The sequence below is a fragment of the Phycodurus eques genome, chromosome 8, assembly GCF_024500275.1.
Source record: "Phycodurus eques isolate BA_2022a chromosome 8, UOR_Pequ_1.1, whole genome shotgun sequence".
NCBI classification, from domain to species: domain Eukaryota; kingdom Metazoa; phylum Chordata; class Actinopteri; order Syngnathiformes; family Syngnathidae; genus Phycodurus; species Phycodurus eques.
The window spans coordinates 6806830-6830677 of NC_084532.1; the positions used below are offsets into that span (position 1 = coordinate 6806830).

Consider the following 23848-nt stretch of genomic DNA (forward strand, 5'->3'; position numbering starts at 1 on the left):
GTTTTGGAGTCCTTGGAGGAGGTGCTGGAGAGCGCTCCCGCTGGGGACTCCATCGTTCTGCTGGGGGACTTCAATGCTCATATGGCCAATGACAGTGAGACCTGGAAGGCCGTGATTGTGAGGAACAGCCCCGCGATAAGAACCCGAGTCGTGTTCTTTTATTGACTTCTGTGCTCATCACGGATTGTCCTTAATGAACACGATGTTCAAGCAAGGGTGTCCACACATGCACCTGGCACCAAGACAACCAAGGTCGCAGTTCAATGATCAACTTTGTGGTCGTGTCATCTGACTTGCGGCCACATTTCTTGAACACTCGGTTGAAGAAAGGGGCAGCGATGTCAACTGATCACCACCTGGTGGTGAATTGGCTCCGATGGTGGGGGAAGATGCCGGTCCGACCTGACAGGCCCAAACGTATTGTGAGGGTCTGCTGTGAAGGTCTGGCAGAATTCACTGTCAGAAGGAGTTTCAACTCCCACCTCCGGCAGAACTTCACCCACGTCCCGGGGTAGGCGGGGGACATTGGTCTGTTACAACTACAGGGGGCTCACACTCGTCAGCCTCCCTGGTAAGGTCTATTCATGCTGGAGGGTCTGCTGGGAAGTCGAATCTCAGATTCAGGAGCAGCAGTGTGGTTTTCGTCCTGGCTGTTGAACAGTGGACCAGCTGTACACCGTCGTCAGGGTGCTCAAGGGTGCATGGAAGTTCGCCCAACCTCTTTACATGTGTTTTGTGGACTTGGAGAAGGTGTTCGACCGTGTCCTCAGAGAGTCCTATGGGGGTGCTTTTGGAGTATCGGGTACCGAACCCCCTGATACGGGACTGTTCGGTCCCTGTACAACCAGTGTCAGAGTTTGGTTTGCATTGCTGAAAGCAAGTTGGACTCCTTTCTGGCGAGGGTTGGACGCTACCAAGGCTGCTCTTTGTCACCGATTCTGTTTATACGTTTTATGGACAGAATACAGGGGCCCAGTTTGGTGGCCTTAGTATTACATTTCTGTTTTTTGCAGATGATGTGGTTCTGTTGGCTTCATCAAGCGATAATCTCCAACTCTCACTGGACCGGTTCACAGCTGAGTGTGAAGCGGCTGGGATGAAAATCAGCTCCTCCAAATCTGAGACCATGGTCCTCAATCGGAAAAGGGTGGCGTGTCCTCTCCATATATATATATATATATATATATATATGTATATAAAATTTTGTTTTGTATTGCATCAGTTCCCACGTAATGTCCCAGACAGTAGCTCCGTAGTTGTATTTTGTCTGCATGTGTTTACATGCTGCAGTAAGGTCTAAAACCTTTAAAAACGTTGCGTTGCATTTTGTTTGTGTTGCAGACTAAATTGTGATTCAGATGAAAGTAGATGTAATTTTGTCTCTTGCTCAGTTTTATCAGCAGACGAGTCAGTCATACTCTTCCTGTTCATTAGGGGAAGCAGCTTAAGGCCACCGCTAATAAGTGCCTTAATAACAGACAAGCGCACTGACAGCACAACAGCAGAGAGCAGACACTCTTGACCTTTGCTTGTTACAGATGGCAGAATTGCAGAGGAGTTAGAGAAAGACAGCAACTTACAAAGACACCAGAATCAAGACTATGCTAGGCAAAGTATTGTAATGAACATAACTTAATGTGTCTTGCTGTACCTCACTACCATTGAGTGAATTGGTTGAAATAGTCGCAGACTCAGACTATAAAAAAATGGCAATGGATGAGTGCTTGCTTTTGCAAGGTGTGACCCAAAAGATTTGGTTGATTCTTACCAAATATTTTATAAATTCTACGACCAAAAAAAAGGTGCTGGTGTGATCTAGAAACAGAAAAAAAGGTGTGCTGGCTCTAAAGTATATTGTATGGGTATGGTGGAGAGAAAGTGGTCCTCACTCTATATGGGTAGTAGCTTGTGTTTGTTTTTGGGTTTTTTTCCTGTCTGCATGTTTGTGGAGTGTATTGCACCAGGAATTAGGGAATTGCGCATCTGCAGGTACAGAGGTACCTTGATTTATGAGAATATACTGTATTCTCACAATACATCAATTTTACCTACTGAAAACATTTGAAATGCCATTATTCCCTTTCAGACACCTAAAAAACACACTTTGATACTGTACATGTTTTTGATAAAACTAAATAGCACGGTATTGTAAATATATATAAATATATATATATATATATATATAGTAATAACAATATAATAACACATACTAAAACAGAATAGAAAGAACGAAACTCATTTTTATAAAGTCTACTTAAGGCAAAAGACACACATGGCTCATAACTTTAAAAACTCCTCATTTGGGGCATTCATAAGTCAGGGTACATGCACTATACCTCATACAAGTCCAGTTGCTGAACATGAGTGCAGGAATGCTTAAAATATGCTTCCCTTTTTCAGTGGGACTTCAGTGAGGGTTCAAAGTTTGAATCTTGCTGCAGATAAAAAAAATGAATAAATAAATAAAAGGTTGGAAAGAAATTCCAGATCCATGCACTCAGTGGTACCAAATGTAAAAAGCTTTTGCTTGCTGCAGATCAAGTTGGAACATTGGGACTGGTTGTTGGAGAGAGTCGCCTTCTTGACAACTGTTGAGGTGCTTTTGCGCAAGGCACAGAACCTCCAAACTGTTTAGAGCGACGACAAAGTTGAGCTCCCTATCTATCCATTGCCTGCATGTGACTGTATTGCTCAAAATGTGTGGAGTAATGTACATAACATTAATATACTGTAGCAGTGTCAAACATTTCCTGTCAGAAATCAATATTGTTCATTATTTCATACTTTAAATAAACCAGTGGTTTCCCAAACCTTTTACACCAAGTATCACTCAAAAGATATGTAGCGCTCCAGGTACCACCATGATGACCGACATTAAAATACAGTAGCATAGGATTAGGTAGGCCTAAGTGTTAAAAAAAAAAAATTAAGCAGAGAAATGAAGCACATTTAAACATGTATAGTTTCAAGTAAAAATTCCACCGAAAAACACAGTCCTTTGAGTTTACTTAATTTTGTGCAGGCGGCGTAGGTGACAGTGTAAACGCGAGTGTCAATGCTTGTCTGTCGCTAAAGTAGACACAGTATGCCCTGCCCCAGTCAATCATAACTGGCAACCAGTCCATTTTGTAGTCTGTCTTTCGTCAAAGTTGACTGGAACAGACTCCAGATCCCCGCAATTCTGATTTGGATAAGTAGCTATAGAATTGGATGAATGGAAGAACAATTACAATATTGTGGAAAAACATATTACACAAAACTGTACTTTATTTATTTATTTATTTTTTTACTTCAAAGTTAATGATTAATCAGAGGCATTGTTCCACTACAGGCAATTTACTGTACAAACCGAAGTAACAGAAAATGATCTTCACATTAGATTCGAATTAGAACAAAATTCAAATTAAACTGACTAAATATGTAATTAATTTCGGAATCAGTGAAATGTCACCGAATATTTGCTCTATTGAGCAAAACTGACAACCTATCATGCCAAATAATCTACACTGAACCAAATGAGTTATGTTGTATCATAATTTTGTTAATTCACAGCTTCTTTTTGGCTAAATTGTAATCAGTAGGCCACCACCTTTCTGAATTTGAAGGCAACTGTTTTATTTATGGCCCCACAGACCTAACCTGTAAAAAAGCAATTGTGCATAATGAATATTTGTAAATATTCTGAAATATGCATATAACTGACATAAACTGTGTGTAAGCGGTCACTGGACCGCAAAATAATGCATTCAATGTCTGGATTTTGGGTAGCTGAAATGTTTGCATTCCACAAGCATATATTAATGGGACTTGACTGGTCAACGCAACAAAATGTTTCAATTCAATTATAAAACCCTATACAACACAAAGACAAACAACTTTGTGTTTTGTACAATTTAATTGAACACAACTCCCAATATCTTATTATCTATGGAGATTAAATGTATGCTGTAAAAAAAAGTGCTGCTTTACCCATGAAGAATCTGTTTTAAGAATGTACCCAGATACAGTTTTTTTTTTTTTTTTAAAGCTAGAGAACTGATTCTGTGATTCATCAAAATTAAATTAGACATGCTAGAAAATTACGTGAGATTAATGGGTAGTTATCAGTATGGTACAGCGAAGTTCACAAGCCATTTGGATGTTAAATACCACTGTTGACATTTTCCTAGAAATGTTAAGTGCATTCATTATCATTTGGCTGGACCAGTGAATTAGGTTATCCCAGTGTTTTCCCTGTAACTTCCATTGTAACGATGAATAAAACATTATTACAAATACAAAACATAAGGAAAGGGAGGAAATAATTGAAATCTTTAAATTAAATTAGCTTGTCAGGATTTACATGTTGAATGGGGATTGCATTGGTTTTCTCCAAGGACTTTGGTTTCCTCCCACGAAACTGAAGTGCCTGGAGAAAACCCGCACAGCCACGGGGAGAACATGCGAAACTCCACACAGGTGAGGCTGGATTTGAACCTGGGTCCTCAGAAGTGTGAGGCAGATGTGCTAACCAGTTGACGCCATGTGAATGTTTTATTTTCTCTACATAATACCTTGCAATTGACTGGCGATTACCCATGCCAACCCAAAGTCAGCTGGGATAGGCAGATTGCATCCTGAGATATGTGGCTATGTGAAAATAAAAAATTGAAATCTGAAAAAGATGTGAGATGAACAACTACCATTCCATTAATTGTCAAGCCACAGTCGCCATGTAAATTTACTAGGTTCAGTTTTGTATTGTTGAAATGAAAGTTTGGCAATATGCAACACAGATAGTTACAGTATATGAGATGCCCAAAATATGTCACAAAATCAGACATTGTTTAAAAAACCCCCAACAACTGTAGTTTCCCACACCACAAAAACATTTCCTGACCTTTTCAAATGATCGTCACAGAGGGAAGTCAAAAGCAATTTCGATTTGTTCCACTGGAGCATTAATGCAGCAATTATAGCTGGGGTGACTGTGTTATCATAGTAATTACCATAAGCTCAATGACCTCCTCACATGGGAAAGGCTTGAGCCGTTTGACAAAGATTTGGCTTAGCTTGGATGATATTGAAATACAGTATGTGCAGGGGAGACTGGATTTCAGGCTTCTCCCTTTTTAATTCTCAAAATCTTGAAAATCTTCACTTAAAAAAAATAAAATCATCAAAAATACTTTTACAAAGTAATCAAAAAAAAGGAGTGGTTTACATTTTGGGTGTGGAGGTACAATACAGGGGCTCCAGCGCGCTTGTGACCCTGGTGCATGATAAGCAGGACAGAAAATGGGTGGAGGGATGGATGCACGGTACAGACATATTTTACATCATGATTATATGAGGTTTGTCAGGAAAGTTCGAGGACTGGTCAAACAAAAGATGTATTTTAAATCCAAACCGTAAACCATCGTTTCTCCTCTACAAAGAAATCCTCCTGGTGTCTAATGCACTTTCCCAGCCTTCTCTGCCACACCTCTTCTGGGATCCTCCGCAACTCTGTCGTCACGGCCCTCTTGATGTGATCCACATCTATAAAAACGGGTCCCCCTTGATGACGCCCTTAATCTTGGGAAAAAGTGTGTGTGTGTGGGGGGGGGCATTTTAGTCACGTATGCGCCCAATGTATAATTTCTCTAACCAAATGTATTTTGAAGCAAACAATTATTGTGTTGTGAGCCAAAGTCATGTCATTATCATCTATATTGATGAGTTATTAATATATATGTTTCAATGTATCTTGAAGGGGAAGAATTCAGTCATGCAGTAATACCAATCGAAAAAGACGCACTTCAGCATCAGAGTCACGACACAGTGATAGACCAATTTGTCAAAACAGACCTCACAGTTCTGAGGACCGGGGTTCAAGTCCCGGCCCCGCCTGTGGGGAGTTTGCATGTTCTCCCCGTGCATGCGTGGGTTTTCTCCGGGTACTCCGGTTTCCTCCCACATCCCAAAAACATGCATGTAGGTTAATTGAAGACTCTAAATTGCCCGTAGGTGTGAATATGAGTGTGAATGGTTGTTTATTTGTATGTGCCCTGCGATTGGCTGGCAACCAGTTCAGGGTGTACCTCTAAAATGGATGGATGGTTGTTCACTTTTGATAGAATTGCTGCTATAGAATGACCGCCATTGTACCTGTATAAAAGCTTGCAGTCATTTCTTGCTTTTGTGACATAAACTACACTCATTCTTCAAGCATATCTCCTCCTAAATGCTGACTGATTCACTATACACCACTATTCTTGTCTATCAAGCTGTCACTCCAAAGCCTTGTCTTTTTCAAATATAATCTCACAGAAGTGTAAAAAGAAAAAAAAAGAGGAAATGGTTTAGTACCAGTTTGTCACCGAGCAGTATATGTCAAAACTGCAAAACGTTCCCTCCAAAACAAATCAAGATTTTCCTTTTCTACACCCAGCATCTGTCCACTCCTCCTTGCATCTATTTATCTTGTCTACATGCATACAAATGCAAATTTTCTGACTCCCCATCATCACGAAGCTCTCTCAGACGGTGTGAATCCAGCACACTCGCCTTTGAAGTGTTGTTCTCTGTGTCCTGGAGAGCCAGAGACGCTTGCACTTCTGCGATCCGCATCACAGAACAAAACAGTCAGGGTGAACAGGACAGGCAGGGGACATTGCCTTTTGAAGAGCTCAATTTTCAGTCTGTTCACATCAGTTCACTCGCCTGAAGCGTCTTCTTGACAGTCAGTGTCAGCAACTGTAGCAAGTGCAAGAAGCTTAAGATGACAAAAGGGCAAAACGTTTTATTGATGTTCTCGACCAAAACAATTTGTTGTTTCCGTGTACAGAGCAGGCAGTTGGGTTAACCACGGAACCTAATTGATTTTGCATATCTGTTGGAATTGGTTCAATGCAGCTCCAGCCTCTTTATTTATTTCACTAATGCAGGTCTGTCTCTTTGGTTGACTTTGACAATATTTAATTCTCAAGAGAAGAAGAACTATTAACAGGGGTCAACTTGTATTATTTGTACACCTGTATGACTGTTATTTAAAAAAAAAATTCATAACATTGATAAAGGTTTTACCGTGGCAATATTTTGACACCGGAAGGAATTTTTTTTTTTTTCTATTTTCATTCTTCCTTATGGAAAGAAAAATTGTTTTAGATTGAGGTATGGATTATGTTTGACCTCAGAGGTTCCACGGAACCATCAACAACAACAAAAAAAAAAAAAAAAAAAAAGTTTTTCAAGCAATGTTATTCATAGACACAGCAGTGGCGGGTCCTCGTCAATAAGGCCGCTATGGGCACCGCCCTACGGGTCAGCTGATTCACTACCTTGAATAAGGAAAAAAGTTAAATAATTACAATTCACATGAAATATTATAATAAAAGTATTACAAATTATATGTATTTGTAGTGTTACTTGAGCAGGATGAATTGAATATTGTTAACAAAGAGTAAAAAGGATTTACTTCTTGCTGCTGTCTTGTTCTATGACGTAATTTTCAGTCTAGGGATGCTCAGACATGAATCGGTAAACTGTCGTTAAAAGTTTGACATGCGCATTGGGTCCTAGTGGAAAATGGTGGCAGAGACCTTAAAAAGGTCAGAGGACAAAGATGTTATGGGGTCAGTTAAAATTCATATTTGCATTGTTTATAAGTTTTGGAATACATGCACGTCACTTCCAGCAAGTCGTCAACTGTAATTTAGCTAAAAATGAGTTTTTTATTCAGCGTATTGAGCACTCCCCGAACCTACCCGATGCTCAAGACACCGGGGTGTGGTTACTCTATCCACCGCATGGGCTACCGGAAGTGACGTTGCACTTGACAAACACAGCGTCCTACACTCTATAAGCAATGGCGAGCAACGTGTCGGGATATGAGGAGGAGGAGGATCGCGACGTACAGGAGCACGCCACTGAACTCGGCATCGTCAAACCGTACATGTCGGCTGTTGGCTTGTCATATAGGCAAAAGTACAGACGACAGGACTGAAAAGTACCGCGTGGGTCTTGTTTTCCCCACTGCCGAGTGCATAATAACCATAATAGAATCGTAGGTATATACGAGGAAATCCTCACCTCTGGTCTGCGCCGCTTCACTGCTGCACCGTGGCGGGTGCGAGATTTAGTTTTCTTGCTGGCAGGTTGAGGTCCCGATGGCCGTAGGAAAAAATAGTTGGCACCGCAGCTGGTTTCAGCCTCTGCCAAACTACACCTGTGTATCCCATGCTTTCTGCTAAGTCTTTTTCAAAACACGCCGATTCCAAGTGGTCGGCACAGAGTTTGGAATGCTTGCTGACCACATTTCTTCCCCTGTCGATTGACTTTCCCCTATCTACTGGTCACGTACTCCTTTTCCACTTGGAAAGCCAAGTCACTTCTGGGCACACATACATATGCAGGGGTGCCTGGGGGACTGGTATGGGGTGCGGGTGTCGGACAGGGTTTCAGTATGTCTGTGCTGTTTCCCGGTCTGGGCGCCCTGCCCCTCCGCCCTGCCTCCCCCCCAGGATTTTAATGCATCACACACACTCATCCCCATTGCTTTTAATGTATCACATACACACATCTCTGGGGGGGAAGTGGGTCTTGGGTGGGGGGGGTTTGGCTGTTAGGCAGCAATGCCTGGTAGAAGGCGCATTCTGAATCATATTTGTAGATTTGACTGCTGTATATCTGCTATATAATCACTTCAAAATGGCAGATGTAGTTTGTAAAGGGGTTCTAGAGTTATCAAGAATTTTTTTTACATCTTTGTCCACTGACCTTTAAGTAACTCAGTGAAGTCTCTTAAAGTAGCACCTTTTGAGAGAAGACTGTGAACACAGCTGCGGTGTGTCTCAGCATGCCGAGAAACGTCGCACATGTATTTAATCATTATAGTGCTATATTGCAACAAAGTGAAGGAACAGTGCTATTAAATGACAGATCGATAGATTGATAGATAGGATTGATAGATGGATGATAGATATTTTATACATTCCGTGAGGAACCAGCCACACCAGCAGTCAATGTCTCCGTAATCAATGTACAGTATATTCCTTGGGATCAATCTCGTGGTGACAATAAATAGCACATTTTAAACAGAGCCGCTGTGTCATCAATTATTTTCTTCCATGAGGTGGTTGGAATTAAACAGTCATTGACGATATGTAAAGTGGACTTGTTTAGGGTATATTTGACAAAACAAAACAAGTTGGATACAATAAAATTAGTGTATATACACTTTGTGAATATATATATTGGCGGCACGGTGGGCGACTGGTTAGCACATCTGCCTCAAAGTTCTGAAGACCCGGGTTCAAATCCGGCCTCCCCTGTGTGGAGTTTGCATGTTCTGTCCGTGCCTGTGTGGGTTTTCTCTGCGTACTCCGGTTTTCTCCCACATCCCAAAAGCATGCATGGTAGGTTCATTGAAAACTCTAAATTGCCCGTAGGTGTGAATGTGAGTGTGAGTGGTTGTGCCCTGTGATTGGCTGGCGACCAGTTCAGGGTGTACCCCGCTTCTTTCCCGAATATAGCTGGGATAGGCTCCAGCACACCCGTGACCCTAGTGAGAATAAGCAGTATGGAAAATGAATGGCGATATATATATATATATATATAGAGAGAGAGAGACTGAACAAATAAAAGCAAAACTTTTGTTTTTGCTCCCATTTTTCGTGAGTTGGACTCAAAGATCTCAAACATTTTCTACAGACACAAAAGGCCATTTCCCTCCAATATTGTTCCAAAATCTGTCTGAATCTGTGTTAGTGAGCATTTCTCCTTTGTCGGTATAATCCATCCCAACTCACAGGTGTGGCTCTCATACTCTCTGTGCATTGAAAATGCCATCAATAAAATGCACCTGTGTTCGTTGCCCATAACATACGCCTGCCCCATACCGATCCACAACGTGTGTGTGTGTGTGTGTGTGTATATACATGGATATATATATATCCATCCATTTCCCCTACCCCTTTATCCTCACAAGGGTCGCGGGCGTGCTGGAGCCTATTCCAGCCATCTTCGGGCGAGAGAGAGGCGGGGTACACCCTGAACTGGTCGCCAGCCAATCACAGGGCACAGTGCACATATAAACAAAAAACCATTCGCGCACACATTCACACCTAAGGGCAATTTAGAGTCCTCAATCAGGTGGAAGGAAACCGGAGCGCCCGGAGAAACCCCACACAGGCACGGGGAGAACATGCAAACTCCACACAGGCGTGGCCGGGATTTGAACCCGGGTCCTCAGAACTGTGAGGCTGACGCTCTAACCAGTAATCCACCGTGCCGCCTCCTGTAGAATATTAAATCATTGAAAACACGACTCACTCAGTGTGGTGAAAAAACAGCAAAGAGCTCCACCACTGTGGAACCAATAACTTAAATCAATTCACCCCAATGAAATACCGGTCATTGTTGTGTGCAGTCAGCCAAATACATTCTTCCCACGAAATGACAGATTTAACAATGGATCGTTGTAAATAGGTTATTTTTAAACTAAAGTGACAAAGCACCCCTTACTCAGGAAAGGTGGACTCAACTATTAATTAGTTTCATCACCTTTCCCACTCTCTTCTCACTCGGAGTCCTGTTGGCAGATGAGGTGGGGGCTAGTACAGTTTGGGTTCCTCAACATCTGTGTTCTCCCTTAGTATATTTATTTCGCTGATGCAGGTCTGCCTATTTGGACAGTACCGAGTCTTTTAAAGCAAATGTAGTTCCAATTGAATTATAGAAAGACTCAAGCCACCAACCAGTGAGATGCCTACACAGATATCATGTGCAGTTTTGTGAGCATAGCTGAGAAATCATTGTTTTCCATACAATCCCCAGACACGGTTTTATGAAATAAAATGTACATATAGCCTCTAACCTTACCTGACACACTCATAATACAAGCAGGGACAAATCTAAGTAATGATCAACGTTCAGCTAAGCTTATTGTCCCATATGGTGCATTTTTCTTTGTCGTTTTTTTCTCTCTCTTTTTTTCATTTGTGCTGATTCGCTAGCTAACAACCAATCTGAATGATCAGTTGTCACAGATGGGTGACGTCCTTTTGTGCTGATGAGCAGATGACACGTCAGCCAATAAGTGCGGCATGTACGCGTCATGTGATGCATATTGTACCAATGGCTTTTAGGTGGCTTTCACTCATTTTTTCTTGATAACACTTTTTACTGTTGTCAAATAGGTAGTGGAGGTAAAATGTACCCTAATTCTTAGGGTACTCTAAAATAGTAATGTCAATTTTAGATGATTTTCATGGATTATATTTACCACTCTCCAAAGCCATTTTTAACAGTGTATTAATTGTCTTTGTTCACCCTGATTGTTCTCCGTGGATCATTGCATTAGCTGATCGATAGTCTCACCTTCTCTCCTGTTGACCTTTGCGTAGACTGGTCCATGGCTACCAGACAGCTGTGATGAGCTTCGGAATGATGAATGGGGCAGATTAGACACCAGCGGGCTGTCACAAACATCTGTTGACAAATCAAAAAAGGGAGGCATGTGGGATGAGGGGAATGCATAAACATTAAAAAGTTGGTATTGTCACACAGCCAAGAGTGAGGGAATTTTTTATTTTCTTTTTTTTGTCATAAATGAGGGTTTTTGTGGTGATGTGGATGCAAACGTGGGCCCAAATGACAGACAGGGGAACTGGAGTAAGCTTTAAAAAAAGTCTTTACTTACAAAAATGCAAAAAAAAAAACAAAAAAAAAATGTATGTGGTAGGTTAAAAAATACAAAACTAACAAAGTCCATAACACAAGACTCTAAGTAACAAAGAAACATAGGAAAAACACTCACCACCACAGACTATGGCCAACATGATGTGACAAAATCTCCTGAAGTGCATCCCAAAAGTTTAGGTCAGGGTTTCAAAGTTCTGTCACACCCAACTCATCCAAACATGGACTGAAGGACTTTTGTCAGAAAGTATAAAAACACGTGAAGGAACAACTTTGTCGTGTTTTATTTAATTTTTGACTTACAATCCCTTTTGTATTGCAAAATCACATTTCCTAAAAACAACAACTTGCAGTAATTTTACCTAAAATTAACAGCTTTAAATTTTTATTCAGGGCAAACTAGCTTGTAATAAGAATAATAGCATCCATTATATTGCCATGGTGACTCATGATCGCATACATTAGCGCCCTATATATATATATATATATATTAGTCCTCAATAATTGTCTGCAGCTTTATACAAACCTTTTCCAGCAGGCTACTGTTAATGTACAGCAAAAACATTCACTAGTTTCTTACTTTCAGGTCATTAAGCTCACTCATAAAAATGCACATGTAACACTTACTACTTATCGCTCACTGGAGCATTACATACGCCTATGTGAGTGTTGTAACGCAAGCTGAGTCAGCGTTTAAGTATTTCTGTTCATAAATCACAGTGCCCTTCCAAAAAAAAAAAAAAACTTTGCCTTTTGAATGTAAAAACAAGTAAGTGCAATCATCATGAAATCGAAGTCTAATATCGTTCTGCACACACACGTCCTTGCAAATGTGTGACAGATAACTCATGCCCTATTCTATTTGCTAAGACATTTGCTAAAATTGGATTGGAATACCTAATATACTTGTTCACACTTTATTCAGTTATCCTGGGCAACCTAATGGTTAAAAAAAGAAATCACTTTCTGAGTAAAGAAAGCTGACTCGAGCTTTTTTTAATGCTTCCTTTTTCTTTATTCAATTGTATATGGGAAGCCTTTAAGTGGCCCTTAATGGCTGTTGTATGAATAGATTGAGGTCGATATACCAGAAAAAAATACAGCTATCCCCGCGTTGGCTTAATATAAAATTATCGGCAATTTGACATTTTTTGGTTTATGACTGATCGACTCTGATTAAATTTTATCCCTAGAGAAATGTATTAAACTCTCTGAATAAGACTGGCCCCATTATTTCAATCGACAACAAAGAGTTCATGAAACTTTTCAACTAAAGACACCCTTCTGAATATTGTAATAGACATTATACAGAGCCTCGCATTTAGCATTTCCAGTGGAAAGGTCAGATGTCAAAAGACTTTATGCTGGAAGTATGTTATACGTCTGTTATTACATGTAACAAGATTATGTAAATGAATGACAAAAATGTAAGTCATTGAATCCTTTATATTACTGGGAGAAAGTACTGTATGTACGTTGTAATTAAATTACAGTTGCTTTTGGAATTTTCGATTATTATTGTTTTCGTTACATTTGAAAAATCGCCACAAAACTCCAATTGATCGACTGGTGTGGTATCGTTCGGGACCGCTTCGTTCAGAAGAACGAGTATTTTTAGTGAATGAACTGAACCGAATCAGTTTATGATTCTGATTTGTTCTTTTAGCTTGGCCGGCGCCCTCCGCCGTGAGTCGAGCGAGTCGGCTGGGAGCGGAAACGGAACTGTCGAAGCGTTCCGTCATGCACTTCAAAGTCTTCGGCGAATGACCAATGAGCAGCCAGTGTGCAGGCGGGGGCGAGACTTCATTAAACGTACTGCCTTGTACTTTGCGATTCACCCGCGTTGTCACCCACTTAGGAAAATGACCAATGAGCAGCCGGCGTCAGGCAGCGCCGCGCAGGCGGCGGAGGGACGAGCTGAATATACGATTGAACTGAATCTACTGATGAACTGAAAGTGAATGTACTGTTAGCCACAAGTGATTCGTTCGTTGAACATACAGTGCGCCGCAATAGATTATAGGCTTTACGGTCGTGTTGAACCGTACCGACCAATCACATGCGAGTTCAGCCAGCCCCTTCAGCCAATCAAATGTATTTTAGGGCGTAATCACTGATTGCACAGAGCCCAGACAGAGACAAGGAGAAAATGTAGCAGGGGACAGAGAAATACATTCAGTGTAGAAGTTGAGTTCAAGAAAAGTAGTCAGACATTTAGAACTAAAGGCTCTTAAAATGGAACAGTCAGTGTCATTTTTGTTTAAATTTCTCAATGGGAGGTTCCCACTGGAAGCACTGATTTAAAGTGCATACAGGTACAAAATAACAGACAATGAGTCTGGGGAATTAAAAATAATAGTGGAACATGCACGGAGTCTCGAAAATACAACGTAGTCATGAACCCATTGTTTTGCTTGCTTTGTTGTCAGGTGTAATTGTGCCAACGCATGTAGGAAAAAAATACAAATGTCCTCCAAAACAATTATGGTGTAATGGTAGATTTGTTCCTCCTAACTTAGTCGCTAGTATCTAAATGTGTTTAGAGAAATGCGAGCAGGAGACAACAGAGAATGGGAAAAATGGACCTAAACCGGTTACTGTTGATAAAAGGTTGTTGGGTGGCACTCTTGTGAAATGGAATGACTGAAAGGATGTCATGCTGTTTTTCATTGATCACGTTTTAAAATTAGAAAACATCCGACACCATGGTGGAGTAGTGGTAAACACATCTGTCTCACAGTCAAGAGATCAAATCTCCATTTGAACAGCTCCGTGTGAAGTTTGTATGTTGTCCGGGCGATTGCGTGGGGCTGTCTCTGGATTTCGACAACACAAACAATAAACGCAATAGAATATAATGGATACATTTCACAGGGTTACACGGAAAATAGAAAACTGATTTCTACAAAATCTGGAGGGTTGGCACATAAGCTGCAAAGTAAAGAAGAACCCGTTACATTTTAGTGAAGATCTAGATAAACGTGGATGCGGCAATGTATTTCATAATTCATAGTGGTGTGCCCATCTGTTCGTCATCCTCATAAAACATGCTGACTAAAGAAAGGATGGACAAACAAACAAGAATTTGATGTGCCACAATTTATTTCCACTTTTGTGGGCATTCCTTCTATGCGGCCCGGTAACAAATGCCTCGCGGACCGGTAGCGGGGGGTTGGGGACCATTGATCTATAGTCATCTGCAGACTTCTACATTTATTTGTGTATTTATTTTAAAGACAAGTTTTTGTAATGTCTTGGCATTCAGGCGATTACATTTTTCTTCATACAAGTTCTCCAGCTTTAGAGAGCATCCTCTCACGTGCCTTTTATGGACCTTCCATTCAACATGTGCTATGATGTAATGTAATATTGAACTTGTTACTATATCATCATATATCATATGTCATAAATCATGGGACAGTTTGTATATGTATTTGCTTCTATTTTGCTTTGTTTTATTCTGCTGTCTGCAGCCAGGTTGGCATTGTAAATACGTTACCCGGATAAGGTTGAATAAATAAAGAAATAATACGTAACTTCATGGACAGCTCGTAGTCCGTTTTTAAATACAGCAGTGTGAAGTATTTGGTTTCGGTAAATATTTTTGCACGGAAAAAAAAACCTACGTAGACCTCTCGGAAGACCCTACCCGCCAGGAGGAATGATATAATCCAGGGGGAACCTTCAGTACCCTGGTAGTTTTTTTTCAGTGGCGACACAGGGGGAAATCAAAGTACCGGGGTAGTTACTGTACGTAAATTCCTTCAAAGGTTCCTGCCGTGGGAAAGCCCCTCTTGTTACACAACAGTAAATTGTGCAAAACGTATTGAAACAATGCACAGTTGGACATGTCCATTCCAAAGTTTAGAGAAGTTCACATGTAAAGGCTGTTGTGCATTTCAGGTTCATTCTGAAATTTTACCAGAAGGCCTAACTTTTTGTAAGTAGTGTAATTTATAGGGGGATGAGGGGAAATGTGTGATATTGTGTGAAATGAAAGAATATTGTTCTTTTGAGCTCTCTTATGATGTACTTAATGATTGTGGCTCCAAATGTCCTACACCTTATGAAGACTGGGAGTGAATGATGACCTCAGCAGAATGTGGCTGATCGTTGGCCCAATAATAAGTCATCTTATACAGCATACTGTAATGACAGCGCCTGTTGATGAATGGCTTAGTTTTCGGGTGACTTCCATTTACAGGGAGCAGGCTTTGGCCAAATCTAAAATCCCACAGGTCGCATAGTGCTGTTGGATTGACTGCAGATCTTTGTCACGTTTATTGCTTAACTAGTATTAAATGATTCGTTCGCGACCGTTTCGTTCAGAAGAACGAGTCTTTTGAGTGAATGAACTCCACCGAATCTATTAATTAACTATGAATAAATCAAGATTCACAACAGGCGGCCACAGACTTGCATCACCCCCCGCTGATATCTGTACATAACCTTGACTTAATCACAAGCTCCTTTTAACTCCATTTGTCCAAAACACATTGTCAGAATGACACCAAGTAGGCGTAGGTGATTTATCCACTACTTATCCCAGATCTCATTAAAGCATAAAGGATGGGGCAGGGGCTTCTCAAATCTCTAGCACATTCACAGCAAATTGATTTTATTCCTAGGTTTATGGTATTGTGGAGCCGTACAGCACCAGCTCTTTGAAAAGTTATAAATTCCGATGGGACAGATTTGTTTGCATGAGAAGCAGGGAGCTAAACCCAAACTGAAATCAAACCCGCATGCAGCATGCTTGGACCTCTTGCAATTGAGTCAAAATGACTGCCCCTTCGACTTCAGCGATTTTAATAATCCGATCCCATAGCTCATTTTCTCAGCCAACTAATGAAACACCCATAAGGAAAGCAATCAGTATGGGGATAAGCAGATACTATTGGTAATATTTCAGGTCACCTGCTGTGTAGACATGCTGCAGAAAAAAAGAATGCACACGGTTAAGGTGCCCTTGAGCAAGGCACCGCACCCTTAACTGTTTTATCTAACGATTCTCCAATCACATGTGTTTTATGTAAAACAAAGAGTTCAAACTGAAACTAAAATATCATCGGCATTTCAACAAGACCAAAATAATCAACAGATGAGTTGGATGAAACAGGAGAAGGTCACAAAGGTCATCAAAGCGACTGTCGGGCTTATGAAGCATAAATCTTTAACATTGCGTCAAATAAACCGTTTCCTCTGAATCATATGCCTGATAGTGCAGTAGCCTTACTGTTCAGATTTGATGTATGTCGTATATACTAGTAATAATAGAATACAGGTATACCCATACATGTTATATGAAATCATAATAAGCGTTATAAACATTTGATAATACCATAAGAATATATATTTTTATTTTCGTTAGTTACTGAATATGGAATCATGGTGGCATTTTTATTGCATAAAATTAAAAGAAATTGCTCCTCGCCGCTGTGGCCAACTTCGCGAGTTCATCGCAACATTCAGTGGCTTTTCTGAACTATCTAGCGGCGTATCAAAAAAGCGACCCGTGACAAATCTAGCAACTATTGTCATATTTACTGTATACAACATTGCTGATAACATCTGATATCGGGCAAAGCAAGGTTCCCCAACCACTGGGCCTCAGAGACAGGTGAACCACTCCAATTTATGCTTTTAATCAAATAATTTCAATATGATTTTATTTTTGGACAAAACAATTGCTTTCATCCATGCTTTGTTCCCACATTCCCTTGTCTCAGTTTTCATGTGAAATTGAAAAAAAAATGTAAAAACACTTTTAAGAGGAAAAGACCAAAAGTTGTCAACACAACAGTTGACATCGTCTTCTCTGTGTAATGTGGAGTGCTCCTCCTCCAATGACAACCGAGAATTGCACTTTTTATAATGTAATATTAATTTACAGCAATATGGTTTATAAGAACACATCACCAATGACTGTTGTCAGACATATTCAGCACTAGTAAAAGGATGTGTTTGTTTTCATAGCCATCAGTTTTTGTTATATATTACTTCCATGTAATAATGGCTCTAAATGACAACATTTTATGTTCCTCCTATTAAGGTAAAATGTGTTTACAAAAAGCTCACAGTGTTATCAAACAATGTATGTACATTTTAAAATTCAAATGATCTGAACACATTTATCTGACTCCGTTCACTGGAAATATTATTGTCAATCTTATGCTTAAAACATTGTACTGTACAAGGTTACTGTTTTGAAGGACAATTGTGGCAATTCAATACTGGCAATAAATGGAGATACAGTATACTGTATTGGATTTTTATCAGACAATGGTGATATCTGGATGTACACATTAATAGTTGTATACGTTAAGCCCACCATTGTCATTGATTATCATGATGATAGTTTGATATTGTAAACTAATTTCATTTTTGTTATGCATGGGATTGGACTTTGGACAGCAAAACAAACAAACCAACCATCCCTGGCCTGAACTTAATGTAATATGTGTTGCTGTTCCTTGGAGAAAGAAAAATAATAATAATAATAATAAAAGGTGGCAATCACTGATATAGGGCTGGAGAGCTAATTTTGGAACAGATCCATACGTTGTATGTTGAGTGGCAAAATTGGCTGACAGTTCTGCAGTTGGAGTCATTGCTCAAAATGAACATGTCACATCATGACATGTCAAACCGGATATGGATCTGGTCACTCACGCTGAAAGCTCTTCCATTATCTCATTCTCTCTGCCCTGCTATATCCTAAATCATCTTGTCATCATATCATTTGCAGCACCCCTTAAATCGTACTATAATAATTTCTTTTGTTTTGTTTGTTTTGTTTTGTTTTGTTTTGATGGCAACAGGTCAAGGTGCTGTTGTGTCATGCGTTAAAGAAAGCAAGAACAAATCTCTGATGCTGTTTGACAATGACATACACCCTTTCCCATTAATGAGTTCTCTTGTTTAAGCAACAGAAAATCTGCATGTTTATGTAAATTTGGGTCAGGGTCAGCCAATGTCTTTCCTTCAATATATTCATTTTCTGTTTTGTTGCCTCTCCAAACAATCAATAGTTGAGAAAGTCCAACAGCTATTTATGCTTACAAACCTCCTCTCGTCCTCCATCAATCCATCACTGCTCTCAGCAACCACGTTTCAAACAATAATATAGACAAACACAAATAATGTTTGCTGTCACTTGATACATTTCCATGAGAAGATATTTTCGACTTATTTTCTTTCATAACCATATAAGGTAACTCGGACTGACACACTGTGGAGTAAAAACTCTCAAGAGCATTTTGCGGTGCAACCACACTCTCAAAATTAATGAATAGGATACTATGTATACATGTATGTACTTTATTATAACTCTGCAATGCTATTGCAATGTTTAAAGACCCGTCTATTATTCTTTAACCTTTTTTTTAATCATTTAAAATTAAAATGAATTGGATTTTTGTTTTTTGGTAAAATTTGCCTCTGGTTGATTTTGATGTATCTGTTTCAGATTTAGCTCACGTGCTTCAGGCAAGGGAAAGATAGAACATACCAAGTCATCGGTTTGGACATTCTTGACAATACTGGAGAGAAAATATCAGCTGTTGTACAAAACTGTTGTCCGTATGAGCATTTGAGCATTGCAAGTTTCTTAAATTGATCTGTTTTTCTGACGTACACTTTTAAAAAGCTGTCATTCCTCAAAGTAAGCATAATTACCCCCGTAGATGTACCATACTACGGACATAATAAATCCTTTCAAAAACACCCTGCAGCTCAGGTTGAAACTAGAAGGGCTGCTCACCTGTCCCATGGGAGCTGAGAAGCAACGAGGAGATCAGCACAGCAATCCCAGGCAGTGTCGTACTCCTCAGAGGCATGTCGAAACCACGTTACTGTGCACAATATCAGTCCTAACTGAGAGAAGTCCTCTCCTCTCCTCTCCTCTCCTCTCCTGTTTGCTGCCTTTCTCTCCTCCAGCTACACTCAGCTGCTGCTACAGTCTGTCGGCGCAGGCGGCAAGAAAGGGGGTATGCTCCCCCACCGTCTGCACTTTGTCAGGTGATGGAGGAAGAATAAAGAAGGAGAGCATCAAGGGTGGGGGGCTTTTACCAGACACGTTGAGGATTATTAATGTTTTGGGGTTTGACTCTCACTGTAGTTGTTCTGTCCACTTGCTCTTCTAAGAGTCGTTAACTCCTTTTATTCGAAGTGCGTGCGGCATCTGGGATGCAGAGAGCAGTTCGTGTTCACTGCTTATGTTTTGGAGAAATGAAATAAAACTGCTCAATACGAACAAATCATATTATTGTGACAATATACTTGATGACAGATGCTGAGGGAGAAAATATATCAATATGAAATCTTCACAAAGAGATTATTTGGGCGGCATGAGGGCCTGGCATCTCACAGCCCAGCACTATGCAGCCAGATTGACTTTTGCCAGCTAGAACACAAGGATTGGACGATTTGTGTCCTGTTTCGTCAGAGGGCACATTGGGCCTCATTCCCTAATAAATGTATAGAAATGTGAGAAAAAGAAATGTCGGATTCATGACACGTGAGTACCGGCCAGTTTTCTTCTTACCACTGCGCGTATGTTAGTGAATCAGAATTCATTCTAAACGACGGGCTCGTTCCTGTGAGCTGCAATCTGCATAAACTTCGCCCCTATTTCCCTTTAAAAGGGCATATATGTTTGATGCATCTAATGGCCCCAAAACTTTCATAACTTTCGTAATCTTTATCCGGGTTTCATCAGAAAGCTTGCTACAAACACAAACTGTCAAGATATCATGATAATGTTCATTATTTTTAATTAATTCCAAATTCCCAAGTTCAATAAGAACATTTGGCAATAAACATGCATAGAAAAACGAATTATGAGTTGAGAATGAGTAAACATTTTATAACTTGTTAAAACATAGTAAGGAATAAATATGGCATGGTAAAGAGGAAATTTGTAGTTAATAAAATTCATGAATTGGAAGGGACAGAAAATATCTGAGGCGTATGCCAGTCCACGTTCCATCACAATCAACAACGCCAGCGGCGGTGTGTCTGCAAATCAATCAATTTAAATCACAAAAAAAGATATAATTCAGATTATCATGGGTATTTAAAAGAATAACTTACTCGCCTTTGGTGGTTTTTGACCGTTTGTCAACTGAGAATTTCATGAAATGTTCAACATTTGTCACGTCGATACCAAAACTTTGAAGTCTTGGATAAACTAGGAAATGTGTTCTTTGTCATCAGAATTTAATCTACACCCACATCCCCAAAACATGCATGGTAAGTTAATTGAAGACTCTAAACTGCCCATAGGTGTGAATGTGAGTGTGAATGGTTGTTTGTTTCTACGCGCCCTGCGATTGGCTGGCGACCAGTTCAGGGTGTACCCCAACTCTCGCGACCCGTGTGAGGATAAGCGGTACAGAAGATGAATAAATGAATGAGTCAACTCATTAGCAAATTTCCAGTTTCACTTATTGTTCCAGTTTTTATAAATGGCTGTGTGATGTTTGAGGAAGGAATTAGACGCAAAAGCTGACACTGACTCCAAAGTAGCAAATAAATATTTAATTGAACAAAGAAACAAAGTATCAAAATAAACGAGAGCCGGGCATGGCAGCGACTGAGCTGCAAAAGAACAAAAAACAATCAGTCCAAACACATGTCACTGAGAAAAAGCCACAGGGAAAAAAATCTCAAAATTCCAACAAAGTAATGAACTGAAAATCACTAGTGACTACTAGAAGCCAGAGCGAAAGTTTAACCAAGGGAGGTAATACAACTTGAAGCGAGCAATTCAAACAATTGGGAATAGAAGGCAAACGTCACCAGTACCAGGCAAGTAACAAAGACGTTCTGGAGAGGAGTGGAAGTCAGACCGGAGGTTAAATACAGAGGGTGATGAGTAATGGGCCACCTGTGTCAGGAGCTCGGCCCACCTGGCCACGCCCAGCCCTGAAACAAAAGGAGAGGCAACACAGGAAGCAGGACAGCGACGATGTCAAAATAAAAGAATCAAACATGACTCACAACAGGACTGTCTTTTCAAGAAGTTATGCATCTTGGGTAAAAGCTGCGTGTGTCATGTTTTTTTCAAAAGCTGGTCCTTCATTATTCGTGCGTACGCATGGTCTGAGGAGTTTATAAATGTATTTTCAGAGTACGAAGACGAGAGATTTGTGCTTCTAATGTGCATACGCATGATTTAAGCTGTTAGTGAATGAAGCCCATTGAGTTTCTGATGCAAGTGAGTCTGGGAGACGCTGTGGAGAATGTCGCGCTACCTGCTGTATCCTCTAGCATGACTGGTTTGGTGGTCTTTGATGGCTTTTCAATGCTTATTCTTGGAGAGCTGCACAGACCACCACATGCTAACCACAGGTACCCTCTTGCACCACCCCTCTCAGAGCATACGTGAAAGTTTTTTTAGCTGCTTTAGGACAATTTTGATGCGCGGAATCCAAATATCACATTGGTTTCAGGTCAAATTTGTTAACTATGGCCACATGTTTTTGTTTACATGTGTAGGTATTTGTGCTTTAGAGGTTCAAATAAATGGAGGTTCATGGGCTGGATTTTGAACAATGATGACGTAACATTCAATTTACAGGTATCTACTTTTATCCATGTGTACTATTTAATTTACAGAAAGCAACATTTTTAATATTTGATTAATAAACTGTTAACTTGGCATATAAAACCTGAAGAGAAACGATTCAGATTCAGCGATTCGTAATTGTAACCCAGTGTTATCAGACCATATGTTTCTGGAGTGTACTGTGTTCCTTCTGGTCCATCGTAATCCCCAGCCTTCTGTCAGCTGTTCTCGGAAGATGTTCATTTTGACGCTAATGACTGGCATGTCCATTCCCCAGACCCACATCCAATCGAGCAACTCTGAGACCTTCATCTATCGTATATAATTGCGTCCAACTCAACCACAAAGGACCAAAGAATGTTCAGAAATTACTGATGCCCTCAAAATAAGATATACTTCGTCTCATCAGGGGCTGACTCAGACAATCACAACATTATTATATAATCATAAATCCATCCATCCATTTTCAACATTGCTTATCCTGGTTAGGGTCGCGGGAGATTGGAGCCTAGCCCAGCTGACTTCGGGCGAAAGGCGGACTACACCCTGAACTGGTTGCCAGTCAGTCGCAGAGCACATATAGACGCGGACAACCATTCGCACTCACATTCACACCGTCACTGAGTGGGAACTGAACCCACGCTGCCCGCACCAAAGTCAGGCGAGTGTACCACTACACCATCAGTGACCAATAATCATAAATATACTCAAGAATAACAACTTTTTTATGGAGTCATCAAACACTCATTTCTGGATCAAGTGCATGAACTTTGACAGCTAAATATAATAAGAAGATTTAACATGAGTCATTCAGTGCTTCTTAAGCCACCAAAGACATTTACCGTCAAATTACTATGTCATTTTACAACAAAAATATTAAAGCACAGCACTGCGACAGCACAAGATCAAAAGTCCTTGTACTGGTGTCCTCTACTTTAAGGGGGGATAAGTAAGGAAAGTTTTTTTTCCTCTGTGACATGTAGATGTTACAGTAAAGGATACGCCATGCTGCATAAGTCAGCAGTGACAAATGTTCTAAATAGTGTGCCAACTGTCACAAAACAAAGGTCCCAAAACCGCCAGTCTCAGTTTCAGATAGAGACAAAACAGTAGAACACTAACAAGCCTTAAGCGGTAAACCAGAGTGGGCGGTGTGGTGCTCACGTCATTTCCCCTTTGAATACGATGCACTACCATCCCAATGTGCAGCATGATTATATGCAAAAGATCATGCCCTGTAAAGGAAGGATAACTGGGTGCAGAAATGAGAGGTGGCACATTTAAGAAAGGACAATGACTCAGAAAGCAGCCCATGAGAGGAGGCACTGCAGTGTGTAGAGAGGAGCAACACCACTCTATGAGAAGCCGTTAGGGACATTATTCAGGTTTAGCTCTCACACTTACGATTCAAATTATTTTCACAAACTACTGAAAGGCTCTCATAAGGACTAGCTAAACACTCTCATACGCACGAGTCTTGCTCTCATTAACACGAGTCAAATGCTCTCATTGACTACTCAAATGCTCTCATTGACACTACTCAAATGCTTTTGAGTGCATTTGAGTAGTGTCAATGAGAGCATTTGAGTAGTGTAAATGAGAGCATTTGACTAGTGT

General features: G+C 40.3%; 1 protein-coding gene across 1 annotated transcript in view; it reads right to left on the reverse strand.

Moving 5' to 3' along the window:
* Positions 1-19595, reverse strand: part of LOC133406480 (contactin-associated protein-like 4) — a 90605-nt gene extending 71010 nt beyond the window's left edge. The window contains exons 1-2 of the mRNA XM_061684133.1: positions 19424-19595; positions 11341-11451 (exon numbers count right to left, since the gene is read on the reverse strand). Of these exons, the coding sequence (XP_061540117.1) occupies positions 11341-11451; positions 19424-19499 (187 nt within the window). The 5' untranslated portion in view covers positions 19500-19595. The remainder of the gene's footprint in view (positions 1-11340; positions 11452-19423) is intronic.
* Between the last annotated feature and the right edge of the window lie 4253 nt (positions 19596-23848).